General features: G+C 51.9%; 1 protein-coding gene across 2 annotated transcripts in view; it reads right to left on the reverse strand.

The window, feature by feature from the left end:
• zgc:158659 (uncharacterized protein LOC791141 homolog) overlaps positions 1-19,926 on the reverse strand; it is a 249,431-nt gene that overhangs the window by 46,750 nt on the left and 182,755 nt on the right. For both annotated transcript variants that reach the window (XM_056300257.1, XM_056300256.1), the window contains exons 22-23: positions 17,731-17,852; positions 12,171-12,249 (exon numbers count right to left, since the gene is read on the reverse strand). In XM_056300257.1, coding sequence (XP_056156232.1) covers positions 12,171-12,249; positions 17,731-17,852 — 201 coding nt within the window. The remainder of the gene's footprint in view (positions 1-12,170; positions 12,250-17,730; positions 17,853-19,926) is intronic.

The raw sequence follows: 19,926 nt of genomic DNA on the forward strand, positions 1-19,926 counted from the left end.
CATGACCTGCTGCTCCCTCATCTGAACTGTCATCAGTTTGGGTCGGAGGAACAGGAGGAGGGTCTAAAGGAGGGTCTTTTTCACATGACCCGCTGCTCCCTCGTCTGAATTGTCATCAGTTTGGGTCGGTGGAACAGGAGAAGGGTCTGAAGGAGGGCCTTGTTCACATGACCCGCTGCTCCCTCGTCTGAACTGTCATCGGTTTGGGTCGGTGGAACAGGAGGAGGGTCTGAAGGAGGGCCTTGTTCACATGACCTGCTGCTCCCTCCTCTGAACTGTCATCAGTTTGGGTCGGAGGAACAGGACAAGGGTCTAAAGGAGGGTCTTTTTCACATGACCCGCTGCTCCCTCGTCTGAATTGTCATCAGTTTGGGTCGGTGGAACAGGAGGAGGGTCTGAAGGAGGGCCTTGTTCACATGACCCGCTGCTCCCTCGTCTGAACTGTCATCGGTTTGGGTCGGTGGAACAGGAGGAGGGTCTAAAGGAGGGTCTTTTTCACATGACCCGCTGCCCCCTCGTCTAAATTGTCATCAGTTTGGGTCGGTGGAACAGGAGGAGGGTCTGAAGGAGGGCCTTGTTCACATGACCCGCTGCTCCCTCGTCTGAACTGTCATCGGTTTGGGTCGGTGGAACAGGAGGAGGGTCTGAAGGAGGGCCTTGTTCACATGACCTGCTGCTCCCTCATCTGAACTGTCATCAGTTTGGGTCGGAGGAACAGGAGGAGGGTCTAAAGGAGGGTCTTTTTCACATGACCCGCTGCTCCCTCATCTGAATTGTCATCAGTTTGGATTGGTGGAACAGGAGGAGGGTCTGAAGGAGGGCCTTGTTCACATGACCCGCTGCTCCCTCGTCTGAACTGTCATCGGTTTGGGTCGGTGGAACAGGAGGAGGGTCTGAAGGAGGGCCTTGTTCAAATGACCCACTGCTCCCTCGTCTGAACTGTCATCAGTTTGGGTCGGTGGAACAGGAGGAGGGTCTGAAGGAGGGCCTTGTTCACATGACCCGCTGCTCCCTCGTCTGAACTGTCATCAGTTTGGGTCAGTGGAACAGGAGGAGGTTCTGAAGCAGGGTCTTTTTCACATGACCCGCTGCTCCCTCGTCTGAACTGTCATCAGTTTGGGACGGTGGAACAGGAGGAGGTTCTGAAGGAGGGCCTTTTTCACATGACCCGCTGCTCCCTCATCTGAACTGTCATCAGTTTGGGTGGGTGGAAAAGGAGGAGGGTCTGAAGGAGGGTCTTTTTCACGTGACCCGCTGCTCCCTTATCTGAACTGTCATCGGTTTGGGTTGGTGGAACAGGAGGAGGGTCTTTTTCACATCAGGTTGGATCGGTGGAATAGGAGGAGATTCTGAAAGAGGGTCTTTTTCACATGACCCCCTTCTCCCTCGTCTGAACTGTCATCAGTTTGGGTCGGTGGAACAGGAGGAGGATCTGAAGGAGGGCCTTTTTCACATGACCCGCTGCTCCCTCATCTGAACTGTCATCAGTTTGGGTCGGTGGAACAGGAGGAGGTTCTGAAGGAGGGTCTTTTTCACATGACCCCCTTCTCCCTCGTCTGAACTGTCATCAGTTTGGGTCGGCGGAACAAGAGGAGCTTCTGAAAGAGGGCCTTGTTCACGTGACCTGCTGCTCCCTCATCTGAACTGTCATCAGTTTGGGTCGGCGGAACAAGAGGAGGTTCTGAAGGAGGGTCTTTTTCACATGACCCGCTGCTCCCTCGTCTGAACTGTCATCAGTTTGGGTCGGAGGAACAGGAGGAGGGTCTAAAGGAGGGTCTTTTTCACATGACCCGCTGCTCCCTCATCTGAATTGTCATCAGTTTGGGTCGGTGGAACAGGAGGAGGGTCTGAAGGAGGGTCTTTTTCACATGACCCGCTGCTCCCTCATCTGAACTGTCATCAGTTTGGGTCGGTGGAACAGGAGGAGGGTCTGAAGGAGGGCCTTGTTCACATGACCCGCTGCTCCCTCGTCTGAACTGTCATCGGTTTGGGTCGATGGAACAGGAGGAGGGTCTAAAGGAGGGTCTTTTTCACATGACCCGCTGCCCCCTCGTCTGAATTGTCATCAGTTTGGGTCGGTGGAACAGGAGGAGGGTCTGAAGGAGGGCCTTGTTCACATGACCCGCTGCTCCCTCGTCTGAACTGTCATCGGTTTGGGTCGGTGGAACAGGAGGAGGGTCTGAAGGAGGGCCTTGTTCACATGACCTGCTGCTCCCTCATCTGAACTGTCATCAGTTTGGGTCGGAGGAACAGGAGGAGGGTCTAAAGGAGGGTCTTTTTCACATGACCCGCTGCTCCCTCATCTGAATTGTCATCAGTTTGGATTGGTGGAACAGGAGGAGGTTCTGAAGGAGGGCCTTGTTCACATGACCCGCTGCTCCCTCGTCTGAACTGTCATCGGTTTGGGTCGGTGGAACAGGAGGAGGGTCTGAAGGAGGGCCTTGTTCAAATGACCCACTGCTCCCTCGTCTGAACTGTCATCAGTTTGGGTCGGTGGAACAGGAGGAGGGTCTGAAGGAGGGTCTTTTTCACATGACCCGCTGCTCCCTCGTCTGAACTGTCATCAGTTTGGGTCGGAGGAACAGGAGGAGGGTCTAAAGGAGGGTCTGTTCAAATGACCCGCTGCTCCCTCGTCTGAATTGTCATCAGTTTGGGTCGGGGGAACAGGAGGAGGGTCTGAAGGAGGGCCTTGTTCACATGACCTGCTGCTCCCTCATCTGAACTGTCATCAGTTTGGGTCGGAGGAACAGGAGGAGGGTCTAAAGGAGGGTCTTTTTCACATGACCCGCTGCTCCCTCGTCTGAATTGTCATCAGTTTGGGTCGGTGGAACAGGAGAAGGGTCTGAAGGAGGGCCTTGTTCACATGACCCGCTGCTCCCTCGTCTGAACTGTCATCGGTTTGGGTCGGTGGAACAGGAGGAGGGTCTGAAGGACGGCCTTGTTCACATGACCTGCTGCTCCCTCCTCTGAACTGTCATCAGTTTGGGTCGGAGGAACAGGAGGAGGGTCTAAAGGAGGGTCTTTTTCACATGACCCGCTGCTCCCTCGTCTGAACTGTCATCGGTTTGGGTCGGTGGAACAGGAGGAGGGTCTAAAGGAGGGTCTTTTTCACATGACCCGCTGCCCCCTCGTCTGAATTGTCATCAGTTTGGGTCGGTGGAACAGGAGGAGGGTCTGAAGGAGGGCCTTGTTCACATGACCCGCTGCTCCCTCGTCTGAACTGTCATCGGTTTGGGTTGGTGGAACAGGAGGAGGGTCTGAAGGAGGGCCTTGTTCACATGACCTGCTGCTCCCTCATCTGAACTGTCATCAGTTTGGGTCGGAGGAACAGGAGGAGGGTCTAAAGGAGGGTCTTTTTCACATGACCCGCTGCTCCCTCATCTGAATTGTCATCAGTTTGGATTGGTGGAACAGGAGGAGGGTCTGAAGGAGGGCCTTGTTCACATGACCCGCTGCTCCCTCGTCTGAACTGTCATCGGTTTGGGTCGGTGGAACAGGAGGAGGGTCTGAAGGAGGGCCTTGTTCAAATGACCCACTGCTCCCTCGTCTGAACTGTCATCAGTTTGGGTCGGTGGAACAGGAGGAGGGTCTGAAGGAGGGCCTTGTTCACATGACCCGCTGCTCCCTCGTCTGAACTGTCATCAGTTTGGGTCAGTGGAACAGGAGGAGGTTCTGAAGCAGGGTCTTTTTCACATGACCCGCTGCGCCCTCGTCTGAACTGTCATCAGTTTGGGACGGTGGAACAGGAGGAGGTTCTGAAGGAGGGCCTTTTTCACATGACCCGCTGCTCCCTCATCTGAACTGTCATCAGTTTGGGTGGGTGGAAAAGGAGGAGGGTCTGAAGGAGGGTCTTTTTCACGTGACCCGCTGCTCCCTTATCTGAACTGTCATCGGTTTGGGTTGGTGGAACAGGAGGAGGGTCTTTTTCACATCAGGTTGGATCGGTGGAATAGGAGGAGATTCTGAAAGAGGGTCTTTTTCACATGACCCCCTTCTCCCTCGTCTGAACTGTCATCAGTTTGGGTCGGTGGAACAGGAGGAGGATCTGAAGGAGGGCCTTTTTCACATGACCCGCTGCTCCCTCATCTGAACTGTCATCAGTTTGGGTCGGTGGAACAGGAGGAGGTTCTGAAGGAGGGTCTTTTTCACATGACCCCCTTCTCCCTCCTCTGAACTGTCATCAGTTTGGGTCGGCGGAACAAGAGGAGCTTCTGAAAGAGGGCCTTGTTCACGTGACCTGCTGCTCCCTCATCTGAACTGTCATCAGTTTGGGTCGGCGGAACAAGAGGAGGTTCTGAAGGAGGGTCTTTTTCACATGACCCGCTGCTCCCTCGTCTGAACTGTCATCAGTTTGGGTCGGAGGAACAGGAGGAGGGTCTAAAGGAGGGTCTTTTTCACATGACCCGCTGCTCCCTCATCTGAATTGTCATCAGTTTGGGTCGGTGGAACAGGAGGAGGGTCTGAAGGAGGGTCTTTTTCACATGACCCGCTGCTCCCTCATCTGAACTGTCATCAGTTTGGGTCGGTGGAACAGGAGGAGGGTCTGAAGGAGGGCCTTGTTCACATGACCCGCTGCTCCCTCGTCTGAACTGTCATCGGTTTGGGTCGGTGGAACAGGAGGAGGGTCTAAAGGAGGGTCTTTTTCACATGACCCGCTGCCCCCTCGTCTGAATTGTCATCAGTTTGGGTCGGTGGAACAGGAGGAGGGTCTGAAGGAGGGCCTTGTTCACATGACCCGCTGCTCCCTCGTCTGAACTGTCATCGGTTTGGGTCGGTGGAACAGGAGGAGGGTCTGAAGGAGGGCCTTGTTCACATGACCTGCTGCTCCCTCATCTGAACTGTCATCAGTTTGGGTCGGAGGAACAGGAGGAGGGTCTAAAGGAGGGTCTTTTTCACATGACCCGCTGCTCCCTCATCTGAATTGTCATCAGTTTGGATTGGTGGAACAGGAGGAGGGTCTGAAGGAGGGCCTTGTTCACATGACCCGCTGCTCCCTCGTCTGAACTGTCATCGGTTTGGGTCGGTGGAACAGGAGGAGGGTCTGAAGGAGGGCCTTGTTCAAATGACCCACTGCTCCCTCGTCTGAACTGTCATCAGTTTGGGTCGGTGGAACAGGAGGAGGGTCTGAAGGAGGGCCTTGTTCACATGACCCGCTGCTCCCTCGTCTGAACTGTCATCAGTTTGGGTCAGTGGAACAGGAGGAGGTTCTGAAGCAGGGTCTTTTTCACATGACCCGCTGCGCCCTCGTCTGAACTGTCATCGGTTTGGGACGGTGGAACAGGAGGAGGTTCTGAAGGAGGGCCTTTTTCACATGACCCGCTGCTCCCTCATCTGAACTGTCATCAGTTTGGGTGGGTGGAAAAGGAGGAGGGTCTGAAGGAGGGTCTTTTTCACGTGACCCGCTGCTCCCTTGTCTGAACTGTCATCGGTTTGGGTTGGTGGAACAGGAGGAGGGTCTTTTTCACATCAGGTTGGATCGGTGGAATAGGAGGAGATTCTGAAAGAGGGTCTTTTTCACATGACCCCCTTCTCCCTCGTCTGAACTGTCATCAGTTTGGGTCGGTGGAACAGGAGGAGGATCTGAAGGAGGGCCTTTTTCACATGACCCGCTGCTCCCTCATCTGAACTGTCATCAGTTTGGGTCGGTGGAACAGGAGGAGGTTCTGAAGGAGGGTCTTTTTCACATGACCCCCTTCTCCCTCGTCTGAACTGTCATCAGTTTGGGTCGGCGGAACAAGAGGAGCTTCTGAAAGAGGGCCTTGTTCACGTGACCTGCTGCTCCCTCATCTGAACTGTCATCAGTTTGGGTCGGCGGAACAAGAGGAGGTTCTGAAGGAGGGTCTTTTTCACATGACCCGCTGCTCCCTCGTCTGAACTGTCATCAGTTTGGGTCGGAGGAACAGGAGGAGGGTCTAAAGGAGGGTCTTTTTCACATGACCCGCTGCTCCCTCATCTGAATTGTCATCAGTTTGGGTCGGTGGAACAGGAGGAGGGTCTGAAGGAGGGCCTTGTTCACATGAGCCGCTGCTCCCTCATCTGAACTGTCATCAGTTTGGGTCGGAGGAACAGGAGGAGGGTCTAAAGGAGGGTCTTTTTCACATGACCCGCTGCTCCCTCGTCTGAATTGTCATCAGTTTGGGTCGGTGGAACAGGAGGAGGGTCTGAAGGAGGGCCTTGTTCACATGACCCGCTGCTCCCTCGTCTGAACTGTCATCGGTTTGGGTCGGTGGAACAGGAGGAGGGTCTAAAGGAGGGTCTTTTTCACATGACCCGCTGCCCCCTCGTCTGAATTGTCATCAGTTTGGGTCGGTGGAACAGGAGGAGGGTCTGAAGGAGGGCCTTGTTCACATGACCCGCTGCTCCCTCGTCTGAACTGTCATCGGTTTGGGTCGGTGGAACAGGAGGAGGGTCTGAAGGAGGGCCTTGTTCACATGACCCGCTGCTCCCTCGTCTGAACTGTCATCGGTTTGGGTCGGTGGAACAGGAGGAGGGTCTGAAGGAGGGCCTTGTTCACATGACCTGCTGCTCCCTCATCTGAACTGTCATCAGTTTGGGTCGGAGGAACAGGAGGAGGGTCTAAAGGAGGGTCTTTTTCACATGACCCGCTGCTCCCTCATCTGAATTGTCATCAGTTTGGATTGGTGGAACAGGAGGAGGTTCTGAAGGAGGGCCTTGTTCACATGACCCGCTGCTCCCTCGTCTGAACTGTCATCGGTTTGGGTCGGTGGAACAGGAGGAGGGTCTGAAGGAGGGCCTTGTTCAAATGACCCACTGCTCCCTCGTCTGAACTGTCATCAGTTTGGGTCGGTGGAACAGGAGGAGGGTCTGAAGGAGGGCCTTGTTCACATGACCCGCTGCTCCCTCGTCTGAACTGTCATCAGTTTGGGTCAGTGGAACAGGAGGAGGTTCTGAAGCAGGGTCTTTTTCACATGACCCGCTGCGCCCTCGTCTGAACTGTCATCAGTTTGGGACGGTGGAACAGGAGGAGGTTCTGAAGGAGGGCCTTTTTCACATGACCCGCTGCTCCCTCATCTGAACTGTCATCAGTTTGGGTGGGTGGAAAAGGAGGAGGGTCTGAAGGAGGGTCTTTTTCACGTGACCCGCTGCTCCCTTGTCTGAACTGTCATCGGTTTGGGTTGGTGGAACAGGAGGAGGGTCTTTTTCATATCAGGTTGGATCGGTGGAATAGGAGGAGATTCTGAAAGAGGGTCTTTTTCACATGACCCCCTTCTCCCTCGTCTGAACTGTCATCAGTTTGGGTCGGTGGAACAGGAGGAGGATCTGAAGGAGGGCCTTTTTCACATGACCCGCTGCTCCCTCATCTGAACTGTCATCAGTTTGGGTCGGTGGAACAGGAGGAGGTTCTGAAGGAGGGTCTTTTTCACATGACCCCCTTCTCCCTCGTCTGAACTGTCATCAGTTTGGGTCGGCGGAACAAGAGGAGCTTCTGAAAGAGGGCCTTGTTCACGTGACCTGCTGCTCCCTCATCTGAACTGTCATCAGTTTGGGTCGGCGGAACAAGAGGAGGTTCTGAAGGAGGGTCTTTTTCACATGACCCGCTGCTCCCTCGTCTGAACTGTCATCAGTTTGGGTCGGAGGAACAGGAGGAGGGTCTAAAGGAGGGTCTTTTTCACATGACCCGCTGCTCCCTCATCTGAATTGTCATCAGTTTGGGTTGGTGGAACAGGAGGAGGGTCTGAAGGAGGGCCTTGTTCACATGACCCGCTGCTCCCTCATCTGAACTGTCATCAGTTTGGGTCGGTGGAACAGGAGGAGGGTCTAAAGGAGGGTCTTTTTCACATGACCCGCTGCTCCCTCGTCTGAATTGTCATCAGTTTGGGTCGGTGGAACAGGAGGAGGTTCTGAAGGAGGGCCTTGTTCACATGACCCGCTGCTCCCTTGTCTGAACTGTCATCGGTTTGGGTCGGTGGAACAGGAGGAGGGTCTAAAGGAGGGTCTTTTTCACATGACCCGCTGCTCCCTCGTCTGAATTGTCATCAGTTTGGGTTGGTGGAACAGGAGGAGGGTCTGAAGGAGGGCCTTGTTCACATGACCCGCTGCTCCCTCGTCTGAACTGTCATCAGTTTGGGTCGGAGGAACAGGAGGAGGGTCTAAAGGAGGGTCTTTTTCACATGACCCGCTGCTCCCTCGTCTGAATTGTCATCAGTTTGGGTTGGTGGAACAGGAGGAGGGTCTGAAGGAGGGCCTTGTTCACATGACCCGCTGCTCCCTCGTCTGAACTGTCATCAGTTTGGGTCGGTGGAACAGGAGGAGGGTCTGAAGGAGGGCCTTGTTCATATGACCCGCTGCGCCCTCGTCTGAACTGTCATCAGTTTGGGTCAGTGGAACAGGAGGAGGTTCTGAAGCAGGGTCTTTTTCACATGACCCGCTGCGCCCTCGTCTGAACTGTCATCAGTTTGGGACAGTGGAACAGGAGGAGGTTCTGAAGGAGGGCCTTTTTCACATGACCCGCTGCTCCCTCATCTGAACTGTCATCAGTTTGGGTGGGTGGAAAAGGAGGAGGGTCTGAAGGAGGGTCTTTTTCACGTGACCCGCTGCTCCCTTGTCTGAACTGTCATTGGTTTGGGTCGGAGGAACAGGAGGAGGGTCTGAAGGAGGGTCTTTTTCACATGACCCGCTGCTCCCTTGTCTGAGCTGTCATCGGTTTGGGTTGGTGGAACAGGAGGAGGGTCTTTTTCACATCAGGTTGGATCGGTGGAATAGGAGGAGATTCTGAAAGAGGGTCTTTTTCACATGACCCCCTTCTCCCTCGTCTGAACTGTCATCAGTTTGGGTCGGTGGAACAGGAGGATCTGAAGGAGGGCCTTTTTCACATGACCCGCTGCTCCCTCATCTGAACTGTCATCAGTTTGGGTCGGTGGAACAGGAGGAGGTTCTGAAGGAGGGTCTTTTTCACATGACCCCCTTCTCCCTCGTCTGAACTGTCATCAGTTTGGGTCGGCGGAACAAGAGGAGCTTCTGAAAGAGGGCCTTGTTCACGTGACCTGCTGCTCCCTCATCTTAACTGTCATCAGTTTGGGTCGGCGGAACAAGAGGAGGTTCTGAAGGAGGGTCTTTTTCACATGACCTGCTGCTCCCTCATCTGAATTGTCATCAGTTTGGGTCGGTGGAACAGGAGGAGGTTCTGAAGGAGGGCCTTGTTCACATGACCCGCTGCGCCCTCGTCTGAACTGTCATCAGTTTGGGTCGGTGGAACAGGAGGAGGTTCTGAAGGAGGGCCTTTTTCATATGACCCGCTGCTCCCTCATCTGAACTGTCATCAGTTTGGGTCGGTGGAACAGGAGGAGGGTCTGAAGGAGGGCCTTTTTCATATGACCCGCTGCTCCCTCATCATAACTGTCATCAGTTTGGGTCAGGGGAACAGGAGGAGGTTCTGAAGGACGGCCTTTTTCACATGACCCACTGCTCCCTCATCTGAACTGTCATCAGTTTGGGTCGGGGGAACAGGAGGAGGGTCTGAAGGAGGGTCTTTTTCACATGATCCGCTGCGCCCTCATCTGAACTGTCAGCAGTTTGGGTCGGGGGAACAGGAGGAGGTTCTGAAGGAGGGTCTTTTTCACATGACCCGCTGCTCCCTCGTCTGAACTGTCAGCAGTTTGGGTCGGGGGAACAGGAGGAGGTTCTGAAGGAGGGCCTTTTTCACATGACCCGCTGCTCCCTCGTCTGAACTGTCAGCAGTTTGGGTCGGGGGAACAGGAGGAGGTTCTGAAGGAGGGCCTTTTTCACGTGACCTGCTGCGCCCTCGTCTGAACTGTCATCAGTTTGGGTCGGTGGAACAGGAGGAGGTTCTGAAGGAGGGCCTTTTTCACATGACCCGCTGCGCCCTCATCTGAACTGTCATCAGTTTGGGTCGGGGGAACAGGAGGAGGTTCTGAAGGAGGGTCTTTTTCACATGACCCGCTGCTCCCTCGTCTGAACTGTCATCAGTTTGGGTCGGGGGAACAGGAGGAGGTTCTGAAGGAGGGCCTTTTTCACGTGACCTGCTGCGCCCTCGTCTGAACTGTCGTCAGTTTGGGTCGGTGGAACAGGAGGAGGTTCTGAAGGAGGGCCTTTTTCACATGACCCGCTGCTCCCTCGTCTGAACTGTCATCGGTTGGGGCGGGGGAACAGGAGGGGGTTCTGAAGGAGGGCCTTTTTCACATGACCCGCTGCTCCCTCGTCTGAACTATCATCAGTTTGGGTCGGGGGAACAGGAGGAGGTTCTGAAGGAGGGTCTTTTCTTTAAAAAAAAAAAAACAATCAATAGTTCATTTCACAGTCTTACTGAGTGGCGATTGGCAGCCCGAGCGCGACCCCCCCCATGCTGCTTTGTTTTGGTGACGTCACCAGAGCCTCGCTGTAACTCGTCTGTCTCACACACGTGTACACACAGACATACGCCGAGCCCACTCACGCACACACAAGTTCTCCTCCTACTGGTTTGACATGAGTAAAGAAGCACGCGTACGGTACCAGCGGCACCAGCGCACCTGGCTTTGCATTTCCTCGCACTGACGCCAAAATGAGGCGCAAAATGCCACTAAGTGGTCGCACTCCGGAGCCCTGCTCACCATACTCCTTTTCCTTTGCCACCCCTCTCTTCTCGTTACGCTGCGTCTCCTTGTACTCCTGTCCACTTTCTTCATCTCTCTGACTAGCCCACTTCTACTTTGCCAACCTCTTCCTCTGTGTACTGCAACGATCACAGATGTGTAGACTCGCTAGCCCTTGGCTAATGGGTCAGACCCTTTAGTCGACTGGTTAACGTAGTCGCCCGTGGTGCGGGAGATCCGGGTTCGCGTCCCAGCTACGGCGGTTCCCGGGCTGCCCCCCGAATTCGCTACATTGGTGTCAGAGGTGGGATGGTGAGACCGTGAGGTCATGGGAAGCATGGGTGCTGCAGTGCAGGGACACGATTCTGGAAAGAGGTGGGTAGTGTAACTACCATGGATAACTAGACTCGCTAGCCCTTGGCTAATGGGTCGGACCCTTTAGTCGACTGGTTAATGTTGTTGTCGATCCGGGTTCACGTCCCAGCTACGGTGGTTCCCGGGCTGCCCCCCGAATTCGCTACAATACTTTGCTGTACTTCCTCATTCCACCACCAAGACTCCTTGTCTTCCTTCTTCTGTCCTGATGACACCCCAAGTACCTTCCTAGCTGTCTCCCTCACTATTTCTGCAGTGGTTGCCCAGCCATCCGGCAACTCTTCACTACCACCCAGTGCCTGTCTTAACTCCTGCCTGAACTCCACACAACAGTCTTCCTTCTTCAACTTCCACCATTTAATCTTCGGCTGTGTCTTCACTCTCTTCCTCTTCTTGGTCTCCAAAGTCATCCTACAGACCACCATCCGATGCTGCCTAGCTACGCTCTCCCCTGTCACCACCTTGCAGTCTCCAATCCCTTTTAGATCGCGCCTTCTACATAAGATATAGTCCACCTGTGTGCACTTTCCTCCACTCTTGTACGTCACCCTGTGTTCCTCCCTCTTCTTGAAATATGTATTCACCACAGCCATTTCCATCCTTTTCGCAAAATCCACCACCATCTGTCCTTCCACATTCCTCTCCTTGACTCCATACCTTCCCATCACCTCCTCATCACCTCTGTTCCCTTCATCAGCATGTCCATTGACGTCCATATCAAAAAGACATTGTTGAATATCTGTTAAGAACTGGAACGAGACTGGTTGTTACCAACAGCCAGATGAAAAAAAAACACATGATTGTGGTTAAACCCACAAACTTTTTTTTTGTGTGTGTGAAAAAGTTGTTTATACATAAAATTCTCCCATTTCATTTTCAAGACAGTAGTTAAGCTTGTTTATCAAGGGGAAGCTGGGAAAAATGCAAACTATTCGTGATTTTATGTCCTTTGTAGACGAGCATCTACAATCATTGTCAGAACTGGCCGTCTGTGGCTGCATACATGTTTCATGGCCTTTAGAGGACAGATGTTTTCCACACCAAGTGACTGGAAGGTTCTGTCAGCAGGCTATATTGTCCTCTGAGGTTCCACATTAAGGTTCTGTAGTGCTTTGTGAGGTGCTATGTTATGATTCTAGAGTGTTCTGTAAGGGTCTATGCTCTGTTCTACAGTGTTCTGTAAGGTGCTAGTTTTATGTACGGTTCTATGTCAAGGTTCAATATGTTCTGTAAGGTTCTCACCGTAGATCCAAATCCTGGTTTTGCCAAATATTCTCCATGATCTTAATGATCTGTAGAGTCAGCATGTCCTGACGCAGGTCTGCAACACACACACACACACACACACACACACAGTGTCATTCTGTTTCCATTTAAACATATAACTATTACAGATGTAACTATATGCATGCAATTAAACTTGCAATGTAAACTTTACTAATTATTACACCTGTTTAATACCTTATGCAATTACTGATGACCATTTTTACACTGGTAGTTCATTACATTACATGACATGACATTACAGTCATTTAGCCGACGCTTTTATCCAAAGCGACTTACAGTAAGAGCATCATGTAACATAGGAGATCAGGAGAACTACTGGTCATCAGAGGTCATAAGTGCATCTAAACAAGCGTCTAAGAGCAAAACCAGTGCTACAGTAAAAGTGCAAGAAAGAGATTTATTTTAAATGAGTGAATACAATAAGTGCTAAGAACAAGTAACAGGGCAGTAGTTCTTAAACAGGTGAGTTTTCAACCTGCACTGAAAGATGGACAGGACTCTGCTGTCCTGACATCAGTGGGGAGTCATTCCACCACTGTGGGGCCAGGACAGAACCGAGCCGGGACCGGGTCGATCAGCAGCAAGGGCGTCCTGAGGCAGCAGAGCGAAGTGGTTGGGCGGGGGTGTAGGGCTTGACCATGGCCTGGAGATAGGAAGGAGCTGTTCCTTTCACTGCCCTGTAGGCTAGCCCCAGAGTCTTAAACTGGATTCGAGCAGCTACTGGGAGCCAGTGTAGGGAATGAGAAGGGGAGGTGTGTGGGAGAACTTAGGGCGGTTGAACACCAGACGAGCTACAGCTTTCTGAACAAGCTCCAGAGGTCTGATGGCCGACGCCGGGGCACCAGCAAGGAGGGAGTTGCTGTAGTCCAGCCAGGAGATGACCAGAGCCTGGATGAGCACCTGTGCTGTCTCGTCGGTGAGGAATGGGCGAATCCTCCTGATGTTATAGAGGAGAAATCTGCAGGAGCGAGCAACTGATGCAACGTTTGCAGCAAAGAACAGTTGGTCATCAAGGATCACACCCAGATTCCTCACAGTCCGAGTTGGCGACCACAGTGTTGTCAATGGTAGTTCAGTAGTATTACCAACCCAGCCACTGAGGATGCACAAGCCAGTACATTCTTAGTGCCGGTCCCAAGCCCGGATAAATGGGGAGGGTTGCATCAGGAAGGGCATCTGGCGCAAAATCTTTGCCAAATCAAATATCCATCCATCCATTATTCAAACCGCTTATCCTGCTCCCGGGGTCGCGGGGATGCTGGAGGCTATCCCAGCAGTCATTAGGCGGCAGGCAAGGAGACACCCTGGACAGGCCACCAGGCCATCACACAGGGCTGACACACACACACCCACACACATTCATACCTAGGGACAATTTATTATGACCGATTCACCTGACCTACATGTCTTTGGACTGTGGGAGGAAACCGGAGCACCCGGAGGAAACCCATGTAGACACAGGGAGAACATGCAAACTCCACACGTGTAAATAAGTTAATCATTGTAAATCACATTTCGGTGGCCTTGCGCGTACGAAATAGGGAGCGACTGTACAGAAAACGGCTTGTGTTCTGTTATAACAAGTGTCTGACATTCATATCTGACCAGAAATGTAAAGCCTTTTGAGTGGCTCTTGCAGCTAGAAAAGTGCTGTATAAAATGCAACTTGATTAATTGATTGACACACAGGACGACCCCCAAGCTTGGACTAACCCAGGGCTCGAACCCAGGACCTTCTTGCTGTGAGGTGACCACACTAACCACTGTGCCACCGTGCCACTGCCAAATCAAATATGCGGATCATAAATCAGATTTCCATACCGGATCGGTCGAGGCCCGGATTACCAACGACCGCCACCAGTACTGTTAACCAGCAGGGTGCCGGTGGAAACTATGCTACTGTAGGCAAAGCAGAAGGAGAGGGGGAAGACATGTCCAGAGGCAGTGGCAGAGGAGGAAGGGTAGGAGTGTGGAGGTGAGAGTTAGAACTTTGAATGTTGGCACTATGACTGGTAAAGGGAGAGAACTGGCTGATATGATGGAGAGAAGAAAGGTAGGTATACTTTTTTTTGGGATTTTGGTGTTGATATACTTTACTGATCCCCGTAGGGAAAATACGCTCTGCATTTAACCCATCCTAGCTGTGTAGCTAGAAGCAGAGGGCAGCTGCCGTGCAGAACCTGGGTCCAACTCCAGTTCATCTTGCCATGCCTCGGTCAGGGGCACAGACAGGAGTATTAACCCTAATATGCATGTCTTTTTGATGGTGGGGGAAACCGGAGCACCCGGAGAAAACCCACCGTAGACTCGTGTAGAACATGCAAACTCCACACAGAGGACGACCTAGGATGACCCAAAGGTTGGACAACCCCTGGGTTCGAACCCAGGATCTTCTTGCTGTGAGGCGACTGCGCTAACCACTGTGCCACCCCAACCAACTGTTCTTTTGCATGTGCCAGGAGCATCGGAGGTGGGTTCAAACTCTTCTACCATGGTGCGAATGGGAGGAGAAATGGGGTAGGGGTCATTCTGAAGGAAGAGTATGTCAAGAGCATGCTGGAGGTGAAGAGAGTGTCAGACAGAGTGATGAGTATGAAGCTGGAAACTGAAGGTGTATTGCTGAATGTTATCAGCGCATATGCCCCGCAAGTCGGGTGTGAGATGGACGAGAAAGAAGAATTCTGGAGTGAGTTGGACGACATGGTGGAGAGGGTACCCAAGGAGGAGAGAGTGGTGATTGGAGCGGACTTCAATGGTCATGCTGGTGAAGGGAACAGAGGTGATGAGGAGGTGATGGGAAGGTATGGTGTCAAGGACAGAAATATGGAAGGACAGATCGTGGTGGGTTTTGTGAAAAGGATGGAAATGGCTGTGGTGAATACATATTTCAAGAAGAGGGAGGAACACAGGGTGATGTACAAGAGTGGAGGAAAGTGCACACAGGTGGACTATATCTTGTGTAGAAGGAGCGATCTGAAAGAAAATGGAGACTGCAAGGTGGTGACAGGGGAGAACATAGCTAGGCAGCATCGGATGGTGGTCTGTAGGATGACTTTGGAGACCAAGATGAGGAAGCGAGTGAAGAGACAGCCGGAGATCAAATGGTGGAAGCTGAAGAAGGAAGACTGTTGTGTGGAGTTCAGGCAGGAGGTAAGACAGGCACTGGGTGGTAGTGAAGAGTTGCCGGATGGCTGGGCAACCACTGCAGAAATAGTGAGGGAGACAGTTAGGCAAGTACTTGGTGTGTCATCAGGACAGAGGAAGGAAGACAAGGAGTCTTGGTGGTGGAAGGAGGAAGTACAGCAAATTATACAGAGGGAGAGGTTGGCAAAGAAGAAGTGGGATAGTCAGAGAGATGAAGAGCGTAGACAGGAGTACAAGGAGATGCAGCGTAAAGCAAAGAGAGAGGTGGCAAAGGCAAAGGCAAAAGGCGTATGGTGAGTTGTATGACAGGTTAGACACTAAGGAAGGAGAAAAGGACTTGTACTGATTGGCTAGACAGAGGGACCGAGCTGGGAAGGATGTGCAGCAGGTTAGGGTGATGAAGGATAGAGATGGAAATGTGCTGACAAGCGAGGAGAGTGTGCTGAGAAGGTGGAAGGAATACTTTGAGGGGCTGATGAATGAAGAAAATGAGAGAGAGAGCGAGAGAGAGAGAGAGAGAGAGAGAGAGAGAAGGTTGGATGATGTGGGGATAGTGAATCAGGAAGTGCAGTGGATTAGCAAGGAGGAAGTGAGGGCAGCTATGAAGAGGATGAAGAGTGGAAAGGCAGTTGGTCCTGATGACATACTACCTGTGGAGGCATGGAGGTGTTTAGGAGAGATGGCAGTGGGGTTTTTAACTAGATTGTTTAACACAATCCTGGAAAGTGAGAGGATGCCTGAGGAGTGGAGAAGAAGCATACTGGTATCGATTTTCAAGAACAAGGGTGATGAGCAGAACTGTAACAACTACAGAGGTATAAAGTTGATCAGCCACAGCATGAAGATATGGGAAAGAGTAATAGAAGCTAGGTTAAGAGGAGGAGAGGTGATGATCAGCAGCAGCAGCAGTATGGTTTCATGCCAGGAAAGAGCACCACAGATGTGATGTTTGCTTTGGTGATGGTGATGGAGAAGTATAGAGAAGGACAGAAAGAGTTGCATTGTGTCTTTGTAGATTTAGAGAAAGCATATGACAGGGTGCCGAGAGAGGAGGTGTGGTATTGTATGAGGAAGTCGGGAGTTGCAGAGGAGTATGTAGGAGTGGTGCAGGATATGTATGAGGGAGGTGTGACAGTGGTGAGGTGTGTGGTTGGAATGACAGATGGGTTCAAGGTGGAGGTGGGATTACATCAAGGATCGGCTCTGAGCCCTTTCTTGTTTGCAGTGGTGATGGACAGGTTGACGGACGAGATCAGGCAGGAGTCTCCGTGGACTGATTGTGGATGACATTGTGATCTGTAGTGAGAGTAGGGTGCAGGTGGAGGAGAACCTGGAGAGGTGGAGGTATGCACTGGAGAGAAGAGGAATGAAAGTCAGTAGGAGCAAGACAGAATACCTATGCATGAATGAGAGGGAGGACAGTGGAATGGTGAGGATCCAAGGAGTAGAGGTGATGAAGGTGTATGAGTTTAAATACTTGGGGTCAACTGTCCAAAGTAACGGGAGTTGCAGAAGAGAGGTGAAGAAGAGAGAACAGGCAGGGTGGAGTGGGTGGAGAAGAGTGTCAGGAGTGATTTGTGACAGAAGGGTACCAGCAAGAGTTAAAGGGAAGATTTACAAGATGGTAGTGAGACCAGCTATGTTGTATGGTGTGGAGACAGTGGCACTGATGAAAAGACAGGAGGAGGAGCTGGAGGTGGCAGAGATGAAGATGATGAGATTTTCATTGGGAGTGATGAAGAAGGACAGGGTTAGGAACGAGTATATTAGAGGGACGGCTCAGGTTGGACGGTTTGGAGACAAAGCAAGAGAGACAAGATTGAGATGGTGTGGACATGTGTGAGATACCTAAATTTAACCTCTACTAAACTGTCCAATCAGTGGACCGCATCTTGACACAGAAGGCAAGATTTACTGGAATCCATCCATTTCCAAACCCCTTGTCCTGCTCGCAGAGTCGCGGGGATGCTGGAGCCTATCCCAGCAGTCATTGGGCGGCAGGCGGGGAGACACCCTGGACAGACCGCAAGTCCATCACACAGGGCCGACACACACAAACACCCACACACATTCCTCCTGACCTACTTGTCTTTGGACTGTGGGAGGAAACCGGAGCCCCCGGAGGAAACCCACACAGACACGGGGAGAACATGCAAACTCCACACAGAGGACGACCCGGGACGACCCCCAAGGTTGGACTACCCCGGGGCTCGAACCAGGACCTTCTTGCTGTGAGGCGACCGCGCTAACCACTGCACCACTGCGCCGCCACCCTGGAGGTTCAAGTTTTATTTAATGGGTCTGCGTTTACAGTTGCTAATGTCCCTAAGGGAAAACAATGGGCCTGATAGCATCGGGCTACAGAGCATACCGTCCCCATTTTTAAAGATGACCTCATTGTTTGTGAAGAGCAGCTCGGACATGATGTCTGGATTTTCCCAGTTCAGCCACAGGGGGCGCTTTGCTGACGACATGATCCGACACTCTTCAAGCCTACACACGCAGAATACAGAACACATAGAAAATACACAGACACAGACAGAGAGACACATCAAGATAAAGGAGTTTGGACAAAGTAGAGTTTGACAGGAAAGGGAGAGAGAGAGAGGACATAGTGCTGGTTAGCCAGATGGATGAGGGTTCCTCTCCATTTAAATTCATCACGATACTTACCATGTACCAGATGCACCAACTTCATGGCCAACAGCAGAGACTGGTAAAACATGTCTTCAACATTGCCTAATCCAAATGGAAAAGTTGCAGTACTGAGATGCGTTGATGCATCAGGAACCAGGAACACTTTGTTTCCCCAGCCCACAGCAGTGCAACACAAAGACAAACACATGGAAAACCTACAAGAACACACACATCAAACTAACAAAAAATAGCTAAACATTACTGTCCGAGAAAACAAACGCTAGGATGACTGTTGGAACTGCCGGTCTGCATGGGCTAGCAGTTAGCTTAGCCTGCCCCGCTCACCCATCCTGTCAGACCGCCCTGGGTGCAGCTCCAGGCAGGGCCGTGGTCCCTGGGCGCACAGGATGCAGCAGACCAAGCTCTCCCAGCCAATCCGGCGTCAGCTATCCCAGCCATCAAACGAAAAACGAAGATGTGCACAGACGTGGACAAAGACATTGCATGGATGGTACTGAGTGAGGCCGCGGCAAACATAACTTCGCACTGCCATCTTCCCACACCGGTATTGGGTGAGGCTCCTGCAAACGTGGATTCGCGCCGCCATCTTCCCACACCAGAAGCGCAAAAAACAATATGCTCAATAATCCAGGTATGAAAATCAAAGAGGGTTAAATCAGTCCATCTGGATACAACGCTTACTAACAGATAGGTTTCATCACTCAACTAAGTGACCTCATCAGTCTCAGCTGACTGCAGGTACCCCCCCCCCTTTCGACAATACAGTGGTATAACGACCCAAACCAACCACCAGTTTCTGGTCATTGGGTTCGGTCGTCATGTATCTGTCACCATCTTACAACGCTGTGATAACAGCTATTCCCCAGTCCTCTGTGAACAGTACACATGGCCACTGTCACTCTACACCATATCTGCAAATGAAGCTGGTCATTGGTTTGGGTTGTTATGCCACTGTATTGGTTATAAGGGTGGGGTACCTGCAGTCACTGTGTTGGTTATAAGGGTGGGGTTCCTGCAGCCACTGTATTGTTTATAAGGGTGGGGTACCTGCAGTCACTGTGTTGGTTATAAGGGTGGGGTACCTGCAGTCACTGTATTGGTTATAAGGGTGGGGTACCTACAGTCACTATAAGGGTGGGGTACCTACAGTCACTATATTGTGTATAAGGGTGGGGTACCTGCAGTCACTGTATTGGTTATAAGGGTGGGGTACCTACAGTCACTATAAGGGTGGGGTACCTACAGTCACTGTATTGTTTATAAGGGTGGGGTACCTGCAGTCACTGTGTTGGTTATAAGGGTGGGGTACCTGCAGTCACTGTGTTGGTTATAAGGGTGGGGTACCTGCAGTCACTGTATTGGTTATAAGGGTGGGGTACCTACAGTCACTATAAGGGTGGGGTACCTACAGTCACTATATTGTGTATAAGGGTGGGGTACCTGCAGTCACTGTTTTGGTTATAAGGGTGGGGTACCTGCAGTCACTGTATTGGTTATAAGGGTGGGGTACCTGCAGTCGCTGTATTGGTTATAAGGGTGGGGTACCTGCAGTCACTGTATTGGTTATAAGGGTGGGGTACCTGCAGTCGCTGTATTGGTTATCAGGGTGGGGTACCTGCAGTCACTGTATTGGTTATAAGGGTGGGGTACCTGCAGTCAATGTGTTGGTTATAAGGGTGGGGTACCTGCAGTCACTGTATTGGTTATAAGGGTGGGGTACCTGCAGTCGCTGTATTGGTTATAAGGGTGGGGTACCTGCAGTCACTGTGTTGGTTATAAGGGTGGGGTACCTGCAGTCACTGTATTGGTTATAAGGTTGGGGTACCTGCAGTCACTGTATTGTTTATAAGGGTGGGGTACCTACAGTCACTATAAGGGTGGGGTACCTACAGTCACTATATTGTGTATA

This window comes from Lampris incognitus, chromosome 20, assembly GCF_029633865.1.
Source record: "Lampris incognitus isolate fLamInc1 chromosome 20, fLamInc1.hap2, whole genome shotgun sequence".
In the NCBI taxonomy this organism is placed as follows: Eukaryota; Metazoa; Chordata; class Actinopteri; order Lampriformes; family Lampridae; genus Lampris; species Lampris incognitus.